The sequence below is a fragment of the Rhinolophus ferrumequinum genome, chromosome 14 (genome assembly GCF_004115265.2).
Source record: "Rhinolophus ferrumequinum isolate MPI-CBG mRhiFer1 chromosome 14, mRhiFer1_v1.p, whole genome shotgun sequence".
NCBI classification, from domain to species: Eukaryota; Metazoa; Chordata; class Mammalia; order Chiroptera; family Rhinolophidae; genus Rhinolophus; species Rhinolophus ferrumequinum.
In genome coordinates this window covers 18,284,455-18,305,886 of record NC_046297.1, presented here as the reverse complement: position 1 = coordinate 18,305,886, position 21,432 = coordinate 18,284,455, and the positions used below count along the sequence as shown (strand labels likewise).

At 43.6% G+C, this 21,432-nt stretch overlaps 1 protein-coding gene across 1 annotated transcript in view; it reads left to right on the top strand.

Moving 5' to 3' along the window:
- CHD7 (chromodomain helicase DNA binding protein 7) overlaps nucleotides 1–21,432 on the top strand; it is a 186,507-nt gene that overhangs the window by 45,930 nt on the left and 119,145 nt on the right. Inside the window, exon 2 of the mRNA XM_033125788.1 lies at nucleotides 13,767–15,596. Coding sequence (XP_032981679.1) covers nucleotides 13,941–15,596 — 1,656 coding nt within the window. The 5' untranslated portion in view covers nucleotides 13,767–13,940. The remainder of the gene's footprint in view (nucleotides 1–13,766; nucleotides 15,597–21,432) is intronic.

Genomic DNA, 21,432 nt, shown 5'->3' with positions numbered 1-21,432 from the left:
CCACTGGCCCATGTGGGAATCGAACCGGCAGCCTTCGGAGTTAGGAGCATGGAGCTCCAACTGTCTGAGCCACCGGGTCGGCCCCTAGCTCAAAAACTTTTGAGGGACCTTTCCATGAATTCAGAATGAATTCTAAGGCCCTTCTTGGTCTGGCCTCCAGTGAAGCCATGTTGAGGGCCTGGCAGACGTTTGAGTATATTCTGTTTCCCTAAGCCTCAGGAATGGGTTTTTCAGTCCTCTTTGCATCCCTCTTTCCCGGTTCCTCAACCAGCCAGTCTCCGACCTGTCCTTGAGGTCTCAGCTTAGACTGAGTTCTCCAGACTAGTGCCACATGTGAGTTTTCCGTCAGGATGAAAACTCAGCTGAGCTCCGTATGGCCGTGTCCTTTTGGGTAGCCATGAGCCACGTGTGGCTGCTGAACTTGACTGTGGCTAGTGTGACAGAGGTCACATTTTGGGTCATTTTAATTAATTTAAATAGCCACATGGCTGGTGGCTGCTGTGTGGGGCAGCACAGGGACAGTTGCGAGGGCTGTGTGCCTTGCGCGTTGTGACATTCTGTTATCGCCACCAAAGCACTTCCCTAAGAACAACGATACAGCTGATAGTATTGGAGGGCTCAGAAAAAAAAGCACAAAAACCAAACTCAAGAACTCGGAGCATTTTTATGTGAAGACGTAAGAATATAATGCAGAAAAATAATTTTACTACAAACGATTTTGATTTATCAAGAACCAGTTATTTTCAGCATATTCACGTGGTTACTTCTTTTATACTGGATTTATATCTGAAATGCTTAAATATAAGCTATGAACCAAAGGGGCCAGGTGAAATTAATAATCATAATTTACTTCAAACATTTTATTGTTTGTGGATGCCAGATAACATGGGTTTTCATGATAGTTGATATTTGATTGTTAGCAAATGTCATGCAGGGTCTCTGGTCCTGCTCCCCGCACAAGAACGCAGGATATATGAGGCCAAACAGACCCACGGAGCCATAGACAGGGGAGTCATACCACTATATTCTTGGTGGTGGCTGGTTGAGACACAAAAACAAACATCCGCCAGTACCCCAATGAGGGGTCTTCCTGCACCCCCATCTCGCTGGCGGCCGGGCAAGACACAGGAAGTAGGATCAACATGATCTGCAATCCACAATCCACTTGCTAACCGCACTTGCTAGCGTAGCCACGGCAGTTATATTAGTGGCTAATGGCTAACTGGTTACAGCTGATGACCATCTACTACCCGAGCCAGCACCTTTCCACGTGAGGCCGAGAGCCTGGAAACTGCTCTCTGGGACTCCGTCCCTATATCGATGGAACTTAAAATAGGTGAGAAAGCAGTGTGTAGAGATCTTTGGATTTTTTTTTTTTTTTTTTTTTTTTGGAGAAAAGGTGTTCAAACAATAAGCAATAAATAGCATTTAGTGCGTTTCTTTCTTGAGTGCAGCAGACAGTAGGTAGAGTGTAAAGTGGGGAGGAGAGATTGCGGGATTCTTTGGGCCTTGTTGGTGGGAAACACCCCACATCCTGTTGCTCTGGGAGGTCCCCTCTGAGGGCTGGAGTGGGTCATTCCACAAACAAGGAGTTGTAAAGCTAGAAAATCGTCCCAATATGCCATTCTTTTACATGACAGTATCAGTGCAGAGATGAAGAGGCTTTAATTTCCTGGCCCACCCAAGCCCCTCGTGTCCTCTGTGTGGATAAAATCTTAGGGAGGCAGTGCAGCCTACTGATTTTCCCATGTTTTTGTGGCGGGAGGAGGGGCCATTAGCAGTACAGTGGGACGTTACAGAATTATACAAGGCTAATTCCTTAAACACTCTTGAGGCGCCGTGTCTGGCATTGGGGCTACAGAGTGATGGACATGAAAGGCAGGGTCTTCATCGACGCTCTCACCTATGTGGGCTCACTGGGGACAGGTACAGAGATTCCTACAGTAGGAGAACGTTTAAATGGTTCGTGATAAAATAAATAATGAAATACTGTCTATATTCGCAAGTTAACCTTTCAACGGGACATCATTTGTTCAAAGAAAAATGTGGAAAAATGAAAAGAATTCTTTCTAAAGTAACAAAAGTTAAAGTCACTACAATAAGGTTATACATGATTCTGATAGGTTAAAAGCTATGAACGGCCAAGCTTGTATGCAACCAATAAAACATGTTTACATAAAGACGGTCCAAACAATTTCAAGTACCAAGTGGTATTTAGAAACGTTTACCTTTACCGTGGCCAGAAAACGCCTTATTTCCCCTGTTTTAGGATGGTACAGTTTCAGTGCTCAGGAACCTCGGCGCAGAGCTTGAATGCGCCGAGCTCTTGACAGGTGACCAAACCAGGGTACAGAGAGAGCTTGTGAGTATGTTTTTGAAGTAGAAACTTGAGATGCATGGTCTGTCAGGACATGTTTTGCTCTTTCTAGGTGTAAGATGCAGTCTGGAAGATGGAGTGCAGGCAGTAATGTAATTTATTTAACGGGGCTCTTTGATTTACATAGAGAATCTTGAAGGCTGCTTTAGAAACTTGGGGATATGTTTGTCATAGCCAGTGGTCTTGAATGGCACTGAACTCTCAGTAGCATAGTTAGAAACCTGTACTTGCATTCTTCAGAATTGTTCTATAGGGAAAATTGTGAATGTTTTCAAATCATCTCTGAGAAATGGGCATGAAGTAGAGAATTTGGTGTGTTTAGAGATGCAGTAGATATGGGGAAGAAACTTGAAAAATGTGTGTAGGAATAGTATGACGTAAATACTATAAACACTGATAAAACTTAGTTATTCAGATTTCTTTATCTGGATCATAATTTTATTAGCAACTGATGTATGGTAGTTGAACTCATTGAAACCATATAAATGGGTGGATGCAGCAATCTGAGGCCTTAGTAGACTGCATTTTAAAGCTGAGTAGGTATCGGGCTCTTTCTGCATTCTTTGATTAAGTCAGATACAAAATTCAATTATAAGGCTTCATTGTTAGACTTAAATTATCTTGATAATCCACATTATGCAAAACAAATGTCGCACCTGGTAGTAGCTCATTTTCTCTTTGCCTTTTCTTATGTTACAGTCTCTTACGTTACTTGAGGTGAACTTAATCTGTGATCAAAATGGATACAATGGAGAAATTTATAAGTACAAAAGTAGATTCCCTTTTCAGACTGACAAAGTTTACTTGCAAGTTAGAATGATACCCAAATATGAGGAATCTGGTACACTCGTGTAAAAAATGCTTAGCGTTAGAATTGGCTAGTTGAATGATAGGGGAAATCTGTGAAGCAGAGGTCATTGCAGTCAGCTTTCAATGATGTAGGCTACTATGGCGGTGCAGTAAAATAATAAAAAGCTGTTGCAGAATGTATTGTAGTTTTTTTTGAAGCAGAATTTGGTTGTGAACTAATAGAATAGTATAAAAGATATTTCTTTTTCTCTTTAGTAGGATTTTTTTTTCTTAAATTGGGAAATTTTTTTCTTTATTGGGGAACAGTGTGTACTTCCAGGACTTTTCCCAAGTCAGGTTGTTGTCCTTTCAGTCTTAGCTGTGGAGGGCGCAGCGCAGCTCCAGGTCCAGTTGCCATTGTTAGTTGTGGTTGTTAGTTGCAGGGGGCGGAGCCCACCATCCCTTGCAGGACTCCAGGAGTTGAACCGGCAACCTTGTGGTTGAGAGCCTACTGGCCCATGTGGGAATCGAACCCGCAGCCTTTGGCATTAGGAACATGGAACTCCAACCGCCTGAGCCACCGGGCCGGCCCCGAAAGATATTTCATAAAGTTAATTTTCCCCACAGTGCACAGCTAACTGGGGGAGGGCAGTTCAGGAGATTTCTGGGTCATGAGGAGGAGGGCCAGTTGAGGATTGAATTTTGCTGTGGATGCAGGAAATACGAAGTTAAACATACAGGGTTTATAGATAATCCTTTTGTCTTTTATCATATTCTCATGTAATGAAAACATTTAGTTTGGCTAAAAGATAAAGCAGGCTTATTTAGGGGCATGAAATTGATAGTTTTGATTATCAATAGTTACAATAGTTTTTGTTAATAGTTTTGATTATGGTAGCACTGTAGAACCTACTGCCGTTTATAAGTGTAGGCACAGAAAAAATGTTTCCAACTTCGTTATGTCAGAATGACTCTGAAATAATAGATGTGGAACTGTTTGTAGCCTTACATTCTGTTTACTCTGCCACATAGTCTATCCTTAATCCCATTTCCTTTTTCAAATATAACTTATTTGCAATAGAAATTTAATACTGTAGTCACTGAATCAGTTATATTTATTTTCTTTTTTTCTGTAGATTTATCTGTGAGACTACTAGTTTTCCAAAATACTTTCTCTAATATTCTTCCAAAGAACCCCTCAATCCTCCTTTACAGTTGTATTCCACTTTTAGATGGCTTGCTTCCCTGATGAATATTTGAATTTTGATAATTCCTGTGTATTTCCCTTAGGAAACTGTTAGAGGTTACTGTGTGACCTCTGCCCTCGGTGTCCTGTGACACTTCGCCTGTCTCTGTGCTCAGGTTTATTCATGATGGATAAGCCTCCCTTCGCATCACATGTGCTCTGCTCTAGCAGAGAAAATAGATTAATTATTTTCAGCTGCAGCGTTGCCGCAGGTTTTTTTTTTTCCTTTAAGGAAAAGAACGTTGGTAGTGTATGTCAGAGAAGACTGTTTAACCATACCCTTTCTCTCCTTGCATTTCAAACCAGGGAGAACTGCGTACAGTTTTAAACTCTCATGGCATATGAGACAAGATCCCCTTTTCAGCTTTCCAGAAGCTTTTAAAATACAAAAGAGTGTCAGAAGTTCCCAGATCAGTTAGTTAACCAGTGACAACTATAGTAAGGGTAAAAAAAACATGGTTCTTACAAGCGCAGTTGGCTATATGCTGTTCTCCGCCCCTCAGCCTGTCGGTCCTGCCCCACCGGGGCACCCTCCTGTGGTCTGGGGGCAGCTTTACAGGCACCTGTGGTCGCCACGGTGTCACTGGCAGCTCCTCCTGCCCTCCTGTCCTTCTTTCACTTCTTGCAGGTTTGACATCACCCAGGTGTTTTGTGTGTGTGTGAGGTCAGTAGCTTGAAATAGGTCTAGATGAGTGGGAAGGTAAGTTTTCAAACAGCGATTTGTAAAAAAGACTAGTAAACATGTGGCGTCGTTTGCCATTATAGAGCAATCAAGTTTTGTTTGTTTAAACTATCCCAGGATATTTTACAATATTAAGCAAGATACACTAGTGATTGCCAAATTTTGTAAAATTTATATTACTCTTCTATTAGTCTGTACTATAAACATGCTTGCCAAGTGGGTTGAAATACATTTCTGAGGTTTAATTTTTCCCTATCCCAAGTAAATGACACAGAAAATTTCCATTTACTTCTTTCTGGAGTTGCCTTTATTTGCTTCCCCCCTCATCTATAATAAAATTAACTAGGATAGCAGTAAAAAGATAAGGGATAGAGTCACATCTTACATAGATACATATCTTATTTACATATGTAGATATACTAAGTCTCGTCTGCCATAGAACGTTGGTTACTTTCAGTGTTGTTAGAATGGTACCGGTCTATTGCCACACTAAGTTGTGAATGGAAAGGTCACCTGGATGCATTTTCCTACTATCTGTGGTGGGACAAGCAGGCCAGCTGTCTGCTGGCCACCTTCTCCATGGGTGTAGTCTTTGAAGGAGGAGTTAATTTCAGGGAGTGATATTTCTGTGTTGAATTGCAGGGTATAAAGGTTGTTCTCTAAAGGACATTGATTTCCATGATTCTTCTGCTCCAGTGACACAAATTATCTATAGGACAATATGTACCTTTTGACCAATTTAGAAAAAAAAAACTAGTGCTGTGGACATGCATTTAGTATAAACTATTAGCTGAGTGCAGTTTCTTTAGTTGCCTTGAAAGAAAATATATTAGCCCCTGCACTCTTATGTAGAAAAAAATCATTATCTGAAAGGCAGCTCAGAATATTCAGACAAAGTTATGTAGAAATAACTGAAAGAATTCTGCAAGAAACCTGTGAAATACTTTGTTATGTAAGCATTAGGTATTAATGTTAACTGCATTTTTTTTTGTCTTGCAAAAATGACCGGCAAGCAGATGAAAATATCTTTAAAATGAAACCACTTCTAGATGTCTATTCCTTGTAAACCATTACAAATGAAAATATGTCAGTAAGGGTTATTCATGATGGTTTGGGTGATACCAGTATTGCTTCTTTGTCAGTCATGAATGCCAAGACTTCCTTTTCTTAAATGGAAGATGGCATATCTTTGCATTACTTGCTTAGTAATTCTTTAGGATGAGTTATTTCTTGTTTATTTATTCTCACATTAATTGAGGAGCAGTTGGAGCCATAGCACAAGAGGAGCTCAGAGTCGGAGAGCAGGACTCCCAGACTGTCCCATGTATGGGAATCACTGGGGCCTTGTTAATAAAATGCAGATTCTGGGTTAGGTCCAGTGTAGGCCCAAGATTCTGCATCTCTCACCAGCTTCCAGGGTGCCAGTGGTCCCAGGACCCCCTGCAAATGGCAAGTCTCTGGTCTGCAGAGAGGGAGGAAGATAAACAAACAAGAACGGCAGTTGTGTGCTTGGTTTTGTAGCTCCTGCCCCTGGTGCAGTGGAAATCCTAGGGAGGGCTGAGGGTCAGGAAGCTTTCCTGGGTGGGTGGTAACAAAGATACTGAGATGAGAAAGAGGCCAGACTGCACAGTGAGGGGGTAAGGAGGCGGTGTGGAGGCAAAGGAGTGAGGAGGTGAGTGGGTGGTGTGACAGACGTAGCCTGGGCCTTTGAGTGTTTGCGGTTGACGGGGCGAGGGACGTGCCTTCCGCCATGCTAGAGCATTTGGGCTTGATCCTGAAGGCTATGGCAGTTCCTTTAAGGATTTTAATGAGGGGGAAGACATGGTGCCTTTTGTGTTTTAGATCTTACAGTCACCTGTGTGAGTGTAGTGAGACCCGACTTGGGCAAGCCAGCCAGCCGTTAATGTTGTGTCCTCACTAAACCATGGCGGCCTGACTTCATCAGGGATAGGACGAATCAAGAGGAGGAGGTAGACTTGTGACACAGTGGGAGGTAGAATTAGCAGGTCGGTGGATGGGCTGAATATGCAGGATATCTGGGGGCATTTATTAGAACAGCAGGGTGCACAGAACAGGGGCCACGTCTGTTTCGTTCAACTCTCTATACCCAGTGTCTGTTAAATGCTTCGTGCTGAGCAGGCACTCATTACATATATATATTTTTTAATTTTCATTTATTTTAAGTGTGTTTTTCCAGGACCCATCAGCTCCAGGTCAAGTAGTTGTTTCAATCTAGGTGTGGAAGGCGCAGCTCACAGTGGCCCATGTGGGGATCGAACCGGCCACCTTGTTGTTAACAGCACCGCGCTGTAACCAACTGAGCTAACCGGCCGCCCCACATTACATATATTTTAAATGAATGAATGATGGGAAGGATTAAGGGTGATTTTTCATCTTTTAGCAGGGTCAAAGGGGTAGATGGAGGAGTATTAGCTGCCACGGGGAATGCTGACAAGAGGTACAGCATTACTTTATACATCATCAGTTCCGGCCATAGCTTTCCCTATTAAAAATATATATCTCGTCAATTAAAATCAGCACATTGGAGGTTACTTAGTGATACAAATGGAAGGGAAGTATAAATACAATTCTTATATTTTCATATGGTCGTTGGACTAACATAGAGACCTTCTGAAGGACTTCACACCCTTTTTGTTCTTTCTAAATCTTTTTCCTCCAATAAAATAGTGAATGAAAATAAGGCACAAAGCCGCTACGAAAAATAGTGGCCTTGCTACAGCTACTGTGTTTCCCCAAAAATAAGACCTAGCTGGACCATCAGCTCTAATGCGTCTTTTGGAGCAAAAATTAATATAAGACCCAGATATTATATTATGTTATATTACCTTATATTCTACCTGGTCTTATATTAAAATAAGACTGGGTCTTACATTAATTTTTGCTCCAAAAGACGCATTAGAGCTGATGGTCCGGCTAGGTCTTTTGTTCGGGGAAACACGGTATGTAGATTTTTAGTTATAGAAACTAAGCCTGCAAATACTTTATTAATGGGCAGTGGTAATATGGCAAGTATAAGTGAAAAGGATTTGAAATTAATTATTTTTAAGTACTTGAATTTTGTATAGTTCAGAACCATTTCCAACGTAGGAAAATGTATTTATTTAAGAATGTATTTATTAAGAAATAGAGGCAGCATTTGAGATCTTGCTCCCTGGCATATGACATCAGTTTGGCTTTAATGAATTCATAAAAATTCTCTAAAAAAAAAGAAATAGAAATATATGTTGGGAGATTATACAGAAAGGAAAAAATTTATAAGTTGAAAAAATATAGTTAGTTAATATAAAGTGTGGTGTATGGCAAGAAAACATCATTGGCGTATGTATAGACCTTTGAAAGAATACCAGGAATAGCAGGAGAAAATATTTTTCATGCATCAAAGAGAATTGCTACTATATGAAATGGTCTTTGTCTAAAAATGTTCCCTCTAAGAAGAACTATACAGCACAGCTACCCATAGAGTTTTCTGCAATGATGGAACTGTTCCACATGTGCACAGTAGCCGCCAGCCACATAGAGTGGCTGTTGAGCACTTGAAGTGTAGCTCGTGCAATTGAGCAACTGAATTTTAAATTTTATTTACTTTTAATTAACTTAAATAGCAACATGTGGCTAGCGGCTGCTGTGTGGAACCGCACAGCCACAGCGAATCGGCACCACGCGTACATGCTCACGGGGAAGAAGGTGCGGTCTTGTCCGAGGTTCGGGAAGGGCATCATGTGGTCACAGAGGCAAATCTGGAGCTGATTTACAATGAGTTGGTTACTTGGAGGCATTTGTTGATTCTTTGTCCGGGTCACTGTGCCCTCGGATCAATGCCTTTCCCCACAGCAAGCTTTGGCCTGGCCAGATTGTCCTCTTCCCTAGGCGGCTGTTGGGGGCCATTGGTGGGGATCGCCATCCACAGGCTGCACGATCTTGCTGAAAGGACTTGTGGAAGCCAGCAGTGCTGAGCCCTTTATCTTCTGTGTGTTCACCTTTAACCAGCTCACGGACCCTTCCTCTCCTTGATACGATTTGTACCATTGGTGGCTGAGCGATGTCTTCACGGCTTGTGCTGAGGGTGCTGAGGTGTGTCTTTCCAGTGGCTGGACACTCCTGTGTGAATGCTTCCCCTAATCCCAAGCCTCACTGTCACGGTTACATTCTGTACTCCAGCTTCTTTGGAGGCAGAGGAGAGAAATTTAAAGAGAACAATTACGAATCAAGCTATAGAACACTAAAATAGCCTTCAGCCTCCAAGGCAGTTGTCCTTTTACTTTGCGCTTGCCCACGTGTTTTATGTTTGTGAAAAAAGTCTCCTTTGGATGGCATTCTACTTACACAATGGGATAAAAAGTGGTTGAGCTATATAGGAAAGAAATATTTTACACATGAAAGGTTTTGTATTCACCTGTTTCCTTCCTGGCTTTCCCCGTCACTGTGATACCAAATTAAAACGTGGCTACACAAATGCCATCCTGCTCTGAGAAGAACACAGTAGTTAGGGATTGTCTGTGCAAATTTTGGGAGGTCAGAAATTTCCTTCAGAATATTAATGTTTTTATGTAATTTATTTATTTCCTCTTGGTTTGTTGTACACCCTTTGCTTTTATCCCCCAATCTCTAAGTGCTGTTGACTTGTTTTTTTAGATCTGCCTATTTTTTATCCTGCTTATTTCCAATAAAATTAACCAGTAGCTTCAGTGTGGTGCTAATGTGTGCTAAAAGTTACAGATAGTATAAATAAAAAAAAATTTTTGTTTGAAAGGAAACTTTTCTATTTTGGTCTCAGTAATTGTTTTAGTGACTTATATCTGAGTTAAAACAGACCTGATTTGGACCTTTAATATGCTGCCCTCCCTAGTAAACGGCCATCTCCATCTATACAGTTCTCTGTCATCTTTGGGAATTGTTCATTAAAATGTTTTGTGGAAGATATTTACTCCTCTCAGCCTACAAAGGGGTTTTTTCACCTGTTAAATGAAGAGGGGTTTGGATGAGAAGGTCTTCGAAGTGCCTGCCAGCTCTGAAATGTTCATAATTGGTTTCACAGCGCATGTCTGTAGTGGTGGTGGTTCTGTTGGCTGAGCTGTTTCATTGTGTGCCCTCCTCACCCCCAAACACAGGCACCTTATAAACTGTCCTTGTCTTAGAAAATACTTGCCAGTAGGGCACAGAGCAGAGACTTAAATTGCTGTGTCTTCATTATATGTATCTGTGCTGTTTAGACTATATAATATCGCACATAGTTAAAACACTTGCCATCATGAATTTCCAAGAAATATTTTGTAAAATGCATCCTGATTTTTATAATGTAACCCCCGAATCTTAGTTCTTATTTAAGAGGTTCAGCTCTTACAGATGAATGTTAGCTACATAAAGACAGGAGAGAATTTTGTTTGTTTTCATTCAGAGAGATATCTCCAGCAACTAGACCAATGCCTGGATCATCGTAGGTCTTCAGTAAATATGTTTTTGAATAAAAAAATGTGATTTGAGGTTTAACTTGATTTTTATTTATTTACCCCAGTGATGATTATGAGAATTATTCTATAACACTGAAAACTTGTATTTCTGTTTCTTCTTTGTAATAATCTATATACTGTTCATTATCACAGCCGCTGTGCACATTTTTGACTTGAAGTGTGGCCAGTACGAATTGAGATATGCTGTAGGTGTGAAATACATACTGGGTTTCAGAGACTCAGTACCAAAAAATGTAAACTATCTCATTCATTTTTTAATATTGATTGCATGTTGAAGTGATAATATTTTTCATATATTGGGTTAAATTTGTTTAAATAAATTTCAGTCCTTTGGGTTACTTTTCAAATGTGGCTACTAGAAAATTTAAAATTACGTGGTTCTGATTTGACAGCTCATTGAACAGGTCTGATCTAGATATAGAAATGTAAATATTGAGTGTAAAGAAGGGAGCAACATTTAGAAAGGATGTTTTAAATGAGTATCTTTGATAGAAACGAAATTATATGTTGCAGCTGTGACTTGGGAACGTGGGTATTCAAATGGTCTTGATCAAATTAAAAAAGACCAAAATAAATTAATTAGATTAGCTCAAATGAGAAATATGAAATCCAGCTACCAGATGGATTCCTAGCATAGCCACCAGCCGAGTCTTGAGGTCAGAAAAGGGGCAGGAAGGTGGTGGTGGCTGTCTGAGCCGGCGTGGGCGGTCACTAATGACAGACTAAAGCCATGGTTTTGAACCTCCCTGCCAGAGCTCACCTAAAGGTGGTGGGCGACTTGTTTACTTGATGCCAGGTAATGCTGTTGTTTTTCTTGCCACTGGGAAATGGACTGTCAGTGGGAGGGAGTAGGGAACTGGAAGCCCACGTGGCAGGTTGGGTTACTCTCCGTGAGTGTTCTGTGGTATCCCTTCCCATGCCTGTAGGCAGGTTCTGTTCCCCCTTCTGCTCAGCGTTCAGCTGATGGAAAGGAAGCAGGCTGGCTGTGCCTCGGCCCAGGCTCAGCGCACCAGGCCGTCCTCTGTCTCTAAGCGCCTTTCCTCCTGAGCTGGGTGACAGCCCCATCCAGTAGGTTGCGTTTCCTCCAGTGTCACCTGGTCGACCCTGGAGGATGCAGCCGTTATCCTATAAAACAAGGCCATCGAGGACACACAAGTAGACATTACCTTTCTTAAGCTAATTGGAAAGGTTATTTCGGTAAGTGGTTAGTTTGCACGGCTAGTTTAAGCTATCATCAAGTCCATTCCAGTATTTTATTTCCTTGAAAGCTAGAATGAGCCTTGAATAAATGAAAACTGACTGCTTAAGCGCTTTAGGAGTAAATTCAATTTATAAATATTTGTTTTATTTGGCACTGGAGATTTCCACTTCCCTTTCTTTTGGATTTCAAAGTAGTTGTGTTGTAAAGCAGCATGTCTGTAAATAAAATGGCATTCGTGCTCTTCTGATTTTCACCCATCTGACCTCTGTTTTTGGAGAAAGTAGATCAGAAAATTCATGGCAGTTAGTGGCGGAGTGAGGAGACCTTTGACTTTTGCTGACAGCTGTCACCTGAAAACTACAGACCGAGAGACCTCCTCAGGTATTATGTCTGTAGTTCTGACAGCAAACAGGATTGTTGTTTACATTTTCTGTAAGCAAAATTCTCCCCTTGTTAGGGATACGTTAGAAGAGGGCAGGCAGAAACTGAGTTTCTGTGTGTCTTATTGGTAAGTTCTCAACGGCGTTGGGTGGCCTGTTCATCCCCCTGCTCGGAGAGGTGTTTCGGTGGAATTTATGACAGAGCCGGTGCATAACGTCACTTTGGAAATTCTTTCACAATACATTGTTTTTTCAAGTAGAGCAGTATCACACAATGCTTAATGTGCTCATGAAGGAGCAAAAAAAATGAGTTAAATTCCAAAGATGTTTAAGATTTCAGACATTTTTCCTGTGTGAATTAGTTCTTTATTAGGTTGTTGATTTAATTAGCATTCAACAAAAATACTTTTCCTGTTTTGCTTGTGGAAGCATTCTTTAAATCGGTTGTTTTTATCAGACACAAAATCTACTAGGAACTGTGACTAAAATGGGGGACATCAGATAGTGTATAATGTGTGGTGCAGACACAGGATGTGCACGCCCGCTTTCCCCCATCTGCTCATGTCCTGCCTTATCCCAAAAGAGGGTAAGATGAGGGTGAGGGCTGCATGGATATTTTGAACTTTATTCTATTTAAATAATTTTCAGTTTTGACCAGTTTTGGGGAAAGTTTTCTGTTTCTCTTGATGGGAATGGTCATCGTCTAGAAACTGCCCCTCTAGCTCACGCCTGTCGGAGTGGTCACGTGGGCGCCTGGTCCATCGCCAGAGCCCAGTGCCTGGGGGTGAAGAATGAACCTGTTACTGGACTTCCTCTGCCGGCCGTGCAGGCTGGGGACGTGGTGGGCCCAGAGCCACGAGTGAAATCGGTCCTCTTGAAGAATGAAGGCTTTTATTCTTGTCCTGTCTGAATCTTGTATATTCCTGCCATTTAACATAATGAAATTATGAATTTATTATGCTCTTCGCAAACTTGCTTTCCAACATCGTTACGGACAGTTTTTTCATTTGATGCCTCTGTTGCCGTTACATAGTTGTATGCGGGCTGTAAATATCTAATTTGTACGAGATGACTGATTTTGGTATTTGTGTAATCCTCTAGTCAGTTTAACTAAGTTGAGCTTTTCACCGCCCTCGGTGCTGCGGCTGCTCATCTGATTACACTGCTCAAGGGAATAAGGCTGAGGGCGGGCTGTTGGTAACCAGAGCATTTCCAGGGCTTCAGTTCAGCAGATGGGCCGCTTGGCTGTATTCGTACATCTGCTTGCCTGCTGTGGCAGCTGCTGCTGCTTCATGTTGTGTTCTTTTGTTCTGTTCCATCCAAGAAGGGAACGCTAGGAAGTGTAGTGAATGGATTAATTTCAGGGTAAGGTTAGTGTTTTGCTTGCTTTCTAAGTAACCGGTCATAACGATGCTTCTGGCAGAAGCTAATGAGTTTCTCTTAACGTGCACTAGGTTGATAAAGTACAGCTCGGCGAGGGGGCTGCATTAGTGTTGGTGGTGGACACCAAATTCAAATGCGTAAAATGCTGGCAGTTTTTGTCATTTGTTCCTAATTCTTTGTTTTCTTCCTTCCTCCTCCCTACCTCCCGCTCCCTTCCAGGACCTACATCCAGACTTTGCCTGACACTGCAGGGTCCAAGAGAATTAAAGAAATATGGAATGACATGAAGAAGATTAGTTAAGGATTACAGGCTTTGAGGACAAACACCTCAGTGAAGTGAAGCACAGACAAGCTCCTGAGCTGTAGTTTGGAGGAGCCGTGTGTTGGAAGAAGATGGCGGATCCCGGAATGATGAGTCTTTTTGGCGAGGACGGGAACATTTTCAGTGAAGGCCTCGAAGGCCTTGGAGAATGTGGTTACCCCGAAAACCCAGTGAACCCCATGGGTCAGCAGATGCCGATAGACCAGGGCTTTGCCTCTTTACAGCCTTCCCTTCATCATCCCTCCACGAATCAGAGTCAGACGAAGCTGACCCATTTTGATCACTATAATCAGTACGAACAACAAAAGATGCATCTGATGGATCAGCCGAACAGGATGATGAGCAGCGCCCCTGGGAACGGGCTTGCGTCCCCTCACTCACAGTATCACACGCCCCCCGTTCCTCAGGTCCCTCACGGTGGCAGTGGCGGCGGTCAGATGGCGGTGTACCCTGGCATGCAGAATGAAAGGCACGGGCAATCTTTCGTGGACAGTGGCTCCATGTGGGGCCCGCGGGCTGTGCAGGTGCCGGACCAGACCCGAGCCCCTTACCAGCCGCCGCCGCAGCAGCCGCAGCCGGCTCCGTCGGCGCCCCCCGCACAGGGCCACCCTCAGCACCTGCCGCAGATGGGCAGCTATATGGCACGTGGGGACTTCTCCATGCAGCAGCACGGTCAGCCACAGCAGAGGATGAGCCAGTTTTCCCAAGGTCAAGAGGGCCTCAATCAGGGAAACCCTTTCATTGCCACCTCAGGACCCGGCCACTTGTCCCACGTGCCCCAGCAGAGCCCCAGCATGGCACCTTCCCTGCGCCACTCAGTGCAGCAGTTCCACCACCACCCCCCTACTGCTCTGCATGGAGAATCCGTCACCCACAGTCCCAGATTCTCCCCTAATCCTCCTCAGCAAGGGGCTGTTAGGCCACAAACCCTTAACTTTAGTTCTCGGAGCCAGACGGTCCCCTCACCTACTATAAACAACTCAGGGCAGTATTCTCGATATCCTTACAGTAACCTAAATCAGGGATTAGTTAACAATACAGGGATGAATCAAAATTTAGGCCTTACAAATAATACTCCAATGAATCAGTCCGTACCCAGATACCCCAATGCTGTAGGATTCCCATCAAACAGTGGTCAAGGACTAATGCACCAGCAGCCCATCCACCCCAGCGGCTCACTTAACCAAATGAACACGCAAACTATGCATCCTTCACAGCCTCAGGGAACGTACGCCTCTCCACCTCCCATGTCTCCCATGAAAGCAATGAGTAACCCAGCAGGTACTCCTCCTCCGCAAGTCAGGCCCGGAAGTGCTGGGATACCAATGGAAGTTGGCAGTTATCCAAATATGCCCCACCCTCCGCCGTCTCACCAGCCCCCTGGTGCCATGGGAATTGGACAGAGGAATATGGGCCCCAGAAACATGCAGCAGTCTCGCCCGTTTATGGGCATGTCCTCAGCACCGAGGGAGCTGGCCGGGCACATGAGACCAAATGGTTGTCCTGGAGTTGGCCTTGCAGATCCACAAGCAATCCAGGACCGGCTGCTACCTGGCCAGCAGCATCCTGGTCAGCAGCCGTCTTTCCAGCAGTTGCCAACCTGTCCTCCGATGCAGCCCCATCCGGGCCTGCACCACCAGTCTTCACCCCCACACCCGCATCACCAGCCTTGGGCACAGCTCCACCCGTCACCCCAGAACACCCCGCAGAAAGTGCCTGTGCCTCAGGTAAGGGAGCGCCCAGCCTGCCTGCCTGTCGCGTGGTGTAAAATGTAATTCGCTGAACTCAACGGATAGAGTTTGCCTTTAAACTTCATGAAAAGCGTTTTCCTTATAAAACCCTTAATTTTTTTTATCTTGTTAAGCTGCCCCAGAATCTCATTTCTTACTATTACTCCCTTTGTTTACTCTCTTACTAATTGGTGTAGGCATTTATCCACTCGTTTAAAAAGTCTTGAGTACTCCTGTTCTAGGAATTGTGCCAGGTGCTAAGGACGCGGAGGTGACGAAGCCCGGGTACCTGCAAGGAGCTCTGCTGTCCCTGCTCGCAGGGAGATGGACAGTGGACTCAGGGCAAATGTTTGTTCCCTTCTCGTTCTTCTTCTAGTCTTTCTACTTCTCTCTGTTTTAAAAATATACATAAAACAGCAGTTTTATGTGTTTGTGGTAGCCCCTCCCACCTCTTTTAGAAAATTATTTTTTTTCCCCCTTGGGAAGCTGCAAAATGTGTTTCTTTGTAATACCATTGGACCAACTGTTGAATGCTAGTGTGAACTGAATTGTAAACTGTAGAAAATCACAGTAAACAATAATCCACAGAAAGTGCTTGGTCTCTAAGGGATTTGGGTTCCTAGCACTGAAACAAGAGTCTTTGTAAGCTGAGATTTTTGTTACCCTACAGAATTTATCAGCAAACCAAGTTAAGTGTTAAGCTCTAGTATTCACAGAGACATCTTTCCCTTACAAATGTTGGTATTTTTGCCCCAGGTCTAAGGAAAATAAACATCTATATGTATAGATTATTCCGAGTGCTGTTCAAAAATATGTATTGATCTTCCACTGTGATTGAAACTCGGAGTTTGGATGGCACAGTAGGTGATTTTAGAGCCGTAAGGCACAAAGCTTGTTCTTAATAAAATTATACTGAGTTTGGGGATACATGACCAATAGGTGAAAGCACAAAGCATAGTAAAAGACCTAGCATGGTATGTGACAGGTGTCCAGAGAGAGGGAGCACCTGTGGGTGAGGGTGCTTGGAATTTGGCTGGGACTTGCCACGGAGAGTGCACTGAGGATGACATTTCAGGTTGGGGGGTGGTTGGTGGTCAGGCGTGCTGCAGGGCAGGGCCAGGTGGTAGAGGTCTTGTGTTCTGTTTTGAAGAATTTAGACGAGTTTCAAAGCATGGGGAGCCAGTGAAACAGTCCTCAGGATGGCTGGGGACCCAGAAGATGAATTGTGAGTCTGTGGTGCAGGCAGTGAGGACAGTTTGGACTGGGGATCGGGGTGTGGGAACAGAAGGCACTGAAGCAATGGGAAAGTAAAAGCGTTTGGTCCGGAAACAGCGCCGTTTGGGGCATCTTGGTTGGAGAGGCATGTAGAACAGAGACTCGGAAGCTTCAGCTTCGGGGGGCCTGGGGAAGGGGAGGTTAGGCAGGTCTTCTGGGGACCAGAGGACCACAGGACATGGGACTCATGGGGTTTTGGGGAAGCTGCCCTCAGAGGGCTGGCACCCTTGGAGATTCAGGGGGAGCCCTGAGATCAGCGGGAGCCTCAGCTGCCGACCTGCCCTGGACGAAGCTGCTTCCTGTCTCCTCCGGAGCCTAACCTGCTGCCCAGGGGAGAGGGCTTCTGGGACCTGTGGTTCCTGAACAACGGGAAAGGGGAGGTGAGAAAGGCTGTCTGACACGATGCTGGGAACAGAGGGCCTGGGGAAAACAAGGGAAGAAATGAATGGAGAATATCAGACCTAGCTAATTTGTTTTCCGTTATCTCAACTTCAAGGCAAAATGTCCCTCAGAATTGACCAAATGTGCTCTCCCCAAGCGTTTCTGAGGCAGAAATGAGTGTGACCTGGGCGTTTCTAAGGCAGAAATGAGTGTGACTTCCTTTCCAGGAATTATTCTTTTCTTGGTCCTTGGAAGGTTTCTTATTCCGGAAGTAAGGCGTCTTTTCAGAGCAGTGCTTCTCCGACTGGTGCCTGTCCCAGCATCTTCTCTCTCTTCACTGGAGGGCGAGCATAGTTTGAGGGAGACACCCTGGCTTATGATCTGATCCTGGATGGCAAGTGTCGATCTCCTCCTTTCAAGGGTACAAATGTCTCAGTGGGCATTTCAGAGGACGAGTATGAGGAGTATGTGGCATTTGGGTCACTGAACGCGGGAGGGTCCATATGTGTGCTGTGCCATCGTTAGACTCTGGGGGACGCCAGGTATAATTTGCCTTTTCCTCCAGCTCCAACTTCTCAAATGTGCCATTATAGACAAAACTTGGAACTGGATAAGGGATGTAAACAAGTACGTTTGAGGTATTTTCATTACATAATTTCAATTGCATTTTAAAAAGTTTTGCTCATGGCATTTGCTTTCTTATTTCTCCTTAGCTTTGCATCCTCTTCAGATTTTTGAAGCACTTAGTTCTGAAAATAATACTGGGGAGGTGTAAAGTGTTGGGAAGAGCCTAGACTTTAAAGTCAGAAAAGTGTTTGAATCCCAGCACTAGTACTTACTAGCCTGGTGGCCTTAGGCAGTGCACTTAACCTCTCTGAATGTCAGATCCTCCATCAGTAAAACAGGAAAAACAGTACCCATCCCAAAGGGTGTTGAGATCAAATGGGGTGGTAGATACCGCGTGCCTGGGGTAATGTCCAGCCTGTGGTGTGTCGCATGTGGTAATTCTCCTCTAGGTTTAGCTTCTGATCTTCACTGCCAGCCTCACCTTATAATTATGTCGTTTCACATGTAAATACAATGTAAAATTACTTTTCTTTTTAAGAAATAGGTTAAATATTATGAAATGTAGCATTAATTATAAAACTAAATTTGATTTGTGCAAATATCACCCCCCTTTTAGCCCATGTTGCCGGTTGTGATGAGCAGACTGATACGGGTAATTCCGAATGCTGTCACGGAATCCTAAAACCTCTCTCTCCCTGTGAGCAGCTCACATTCTACTCTAGCAAGTACATCTGTCTAATTATGTTTTGCTTCAGAATTACTAAAATTATTTTGTATTTCATATAGGTCAGAACGGTGGTTCAAAACTATGTTGTGTATCAGGGAAACTCCCAGATCAGGTTGAAATATGGATGTAGTTTGCTGAAGTATCCCATTCAGATAGGCTTGTTTCCCTTTTTATGTTGAGTTTTTCACTTTTAAAAAATAGAAGTTTTTTAAATGTTTCGTGGGTTCTGAAGATATTGTGGATCTTATGTAACACATTTACGTATGTTTAAAGCTAAACTTTATATCGAAGAATCAACAAAGGAAAGCATTAGAACAGAAGGGTCAGCGTTCATCGGACCACAGTGTTCATTGCGTGTGGACATTCCGTTTAATGGCAGCTCTAGACTGTACTGTGCTGATGATTTGATAAAGTTTACAGGGAAAGAAAAAACCCTGGCTTCCATTTCTTTTCAGTAGCCAATTAGGATAGTGGTTCCCAAACTTTTAATCTTTACACTCTTAAAAATTATCGAGGACTCCAAAGATCCTTTGTTTATGTGGGTTATATGTGTTGCTATTTACTGTCTTAAAATTTAAACTGAGGACACAGTTTGAAATATTTTGTCATTAATCGTTTAAAAATAATAAACCATTTTGTGTCAATATAAACAACATTTTTAAATGAAAATAACGGTTTTCCAAAACAACAAAAATTACTGGCATTGTTTTATATTTTCTCAAACGTTGGATTCTAACACCTGCTTCTGCATACAGTCCGCTTGCAAGGTGTGATGAGGCCTCTTACACTGGGAGAGAATGAGAGTGAAAGGCAAGTAATGTCTCAGTGTCATTATAAAAATAGTTCTGACCTCACAGGCCCCGGAGCCCCCAGCCCCGCCCTGGGAACCCAGAGTTCGAAGAGAAGATTGGAGGCTCTAGAGTCTGCCGCTTTTGAGGAGAAGCACCACTAACTGACCCCGTGACCTTGGGCAGGTTGCTTGACCTCACTCAGGGCCTCGATGGCATTACCTCTAAAATGAGTGTTGATGTGCCTTTCTGGTTTGAGGCAAAGTGAGATTAGCAATAACGTCTTTCAGTACTTAACATGGTAGGGACTCAAAAATGATACGTTATCATCGGCAAATGTTCAGAATTGCTTGTTGCAGAGTTTAAAAAGTAATCGCAAGCACTAATTTCAGTGTTAACTATTGTCAGAGTCGTTTGACTCCATTTCCTTGGTTTCAGGTAACAGTTACCAAATACTGAGGCTCTCTATGTGTACTACTCATTGAGAGCGATAGGGACAGAAGTTGGAGGTACGGGGGGCGGTGCAGGCAGCACCTGCCAGGGAAAGCTCTCCGCAGAGGTGAGCCCTGTGTGCTTTGGGAACAGCTGCTAACCCAGTCTTGGGGTAGGTGACACTGGGGTCTGGGAGGGTGTTCTGGGGGCCGGATGCCCTGGCGGATGCAAAGGGTAGGTCCAGGTTGGGATGAGGATGGGCAAAGGGCGAGGGGCAAGAGTCTAAGCCAGGGCTGTCCAAACTTTTTCAACGGTTTTCACCAAGGGCCACATGCAGTAAAATACACAAACAGCTGAGCCACTCACTCAAGGTGAAGTACGGATTGCCTCGCCTGGTTTATTTAAGTAAACTAAATATATTTTTGGAATTTGCTGCGGGCCAATGAACAATGTATTGCGGGCCGCAGTTTGGACACCCCTAGTGTAAGGCTTCGGGAATGTCCCTCAGTGTTACTGGAATTAGGGGCTGGGGCGTGGGAGGAGGAAAGCTGCATGGTCCCCCTACGTGGCCTTGTCAGTCGTGGTGAGACGCGTACACCAGGCCCTATGTCCACAAGGGGCACTGGCATGTTCTCGGCAGGAACACACTGCAGCACCCCGGCAGTGGAGGAGGGCAAAGAAGGCGGCGGCATTTAGGAGTGCACAGTGGACAGAGCTGAGAACGACCTACCGTGTTTCCCCGAAGATAAGACCTCATCGGAAAAGAAGCCCTGGCATGATTTTTCAGGAGGACATCCCCTGAACATAAGCCCTAATGCGTCTTGGAGCAAAACTTAATATAAGACCCGGTCTTATTTTCGGGGAAACGTGGTAGAAGGAAAGCACAGACATAGTTTTATTTGTTTCAACCGCTTATCTAAGAAAGACTGGTTAAGTGGATTGTCCTTCAGGTTATAGGCAACGCCCTGAGTTTCTGACTAACTTACATGCACCAAGTCCACACAGGTATCTCAGTGCAGGGAATAGGCTCTTAGAATTTTTAGGGTCTGCAACATTGTGTTCTCAGGATAAATATATTTGCATACATTTGCGCCCCTTTCTTAATTTGGTCCAGAAATATAGTCATGGTGAAGGAGAACAGAAGCAGAAAAAATTCTTAAAGGATGACTAACATTGAGGTGATAGATAATTTCTCTGTGTCCCAATTTTCCCCTAGGAGATTAAAAGAAACCCACAAAATCCTAGAAGAATCAGTGATGCAGCTTTTCCAGTTCTCTGGCTTTTTCCATGATGTCTTATGAATGTTCTTAAAAAATAGTCTTTTGGGGAAAACCATTTTCCTGGTAAATCGCAAGCAGTCAATATTCTACTGAAATTCTGTCATTTTACCCAGTAAATACGGAATTCCAAATATGAGCAAATTAAGTGGCAACTACTTAATACATTTTATGGAAAAAGTGTTCATGCATCTCAAGCCTCAGTCATGCAAATTGTGATCAGGAGAAGAGGCCTGTTTCGTAGAAAGTAGATGCATCTCTATGACTACCACCCTTGACATACTTGCACTTTCACACCCCTAAACGTGTCTGGTGGAAATGGGGAAAACAAAGTGTCTCTAAAGAAAACCCACCTGTGACCTAAGTGGCATACAGGGGATGTTGTA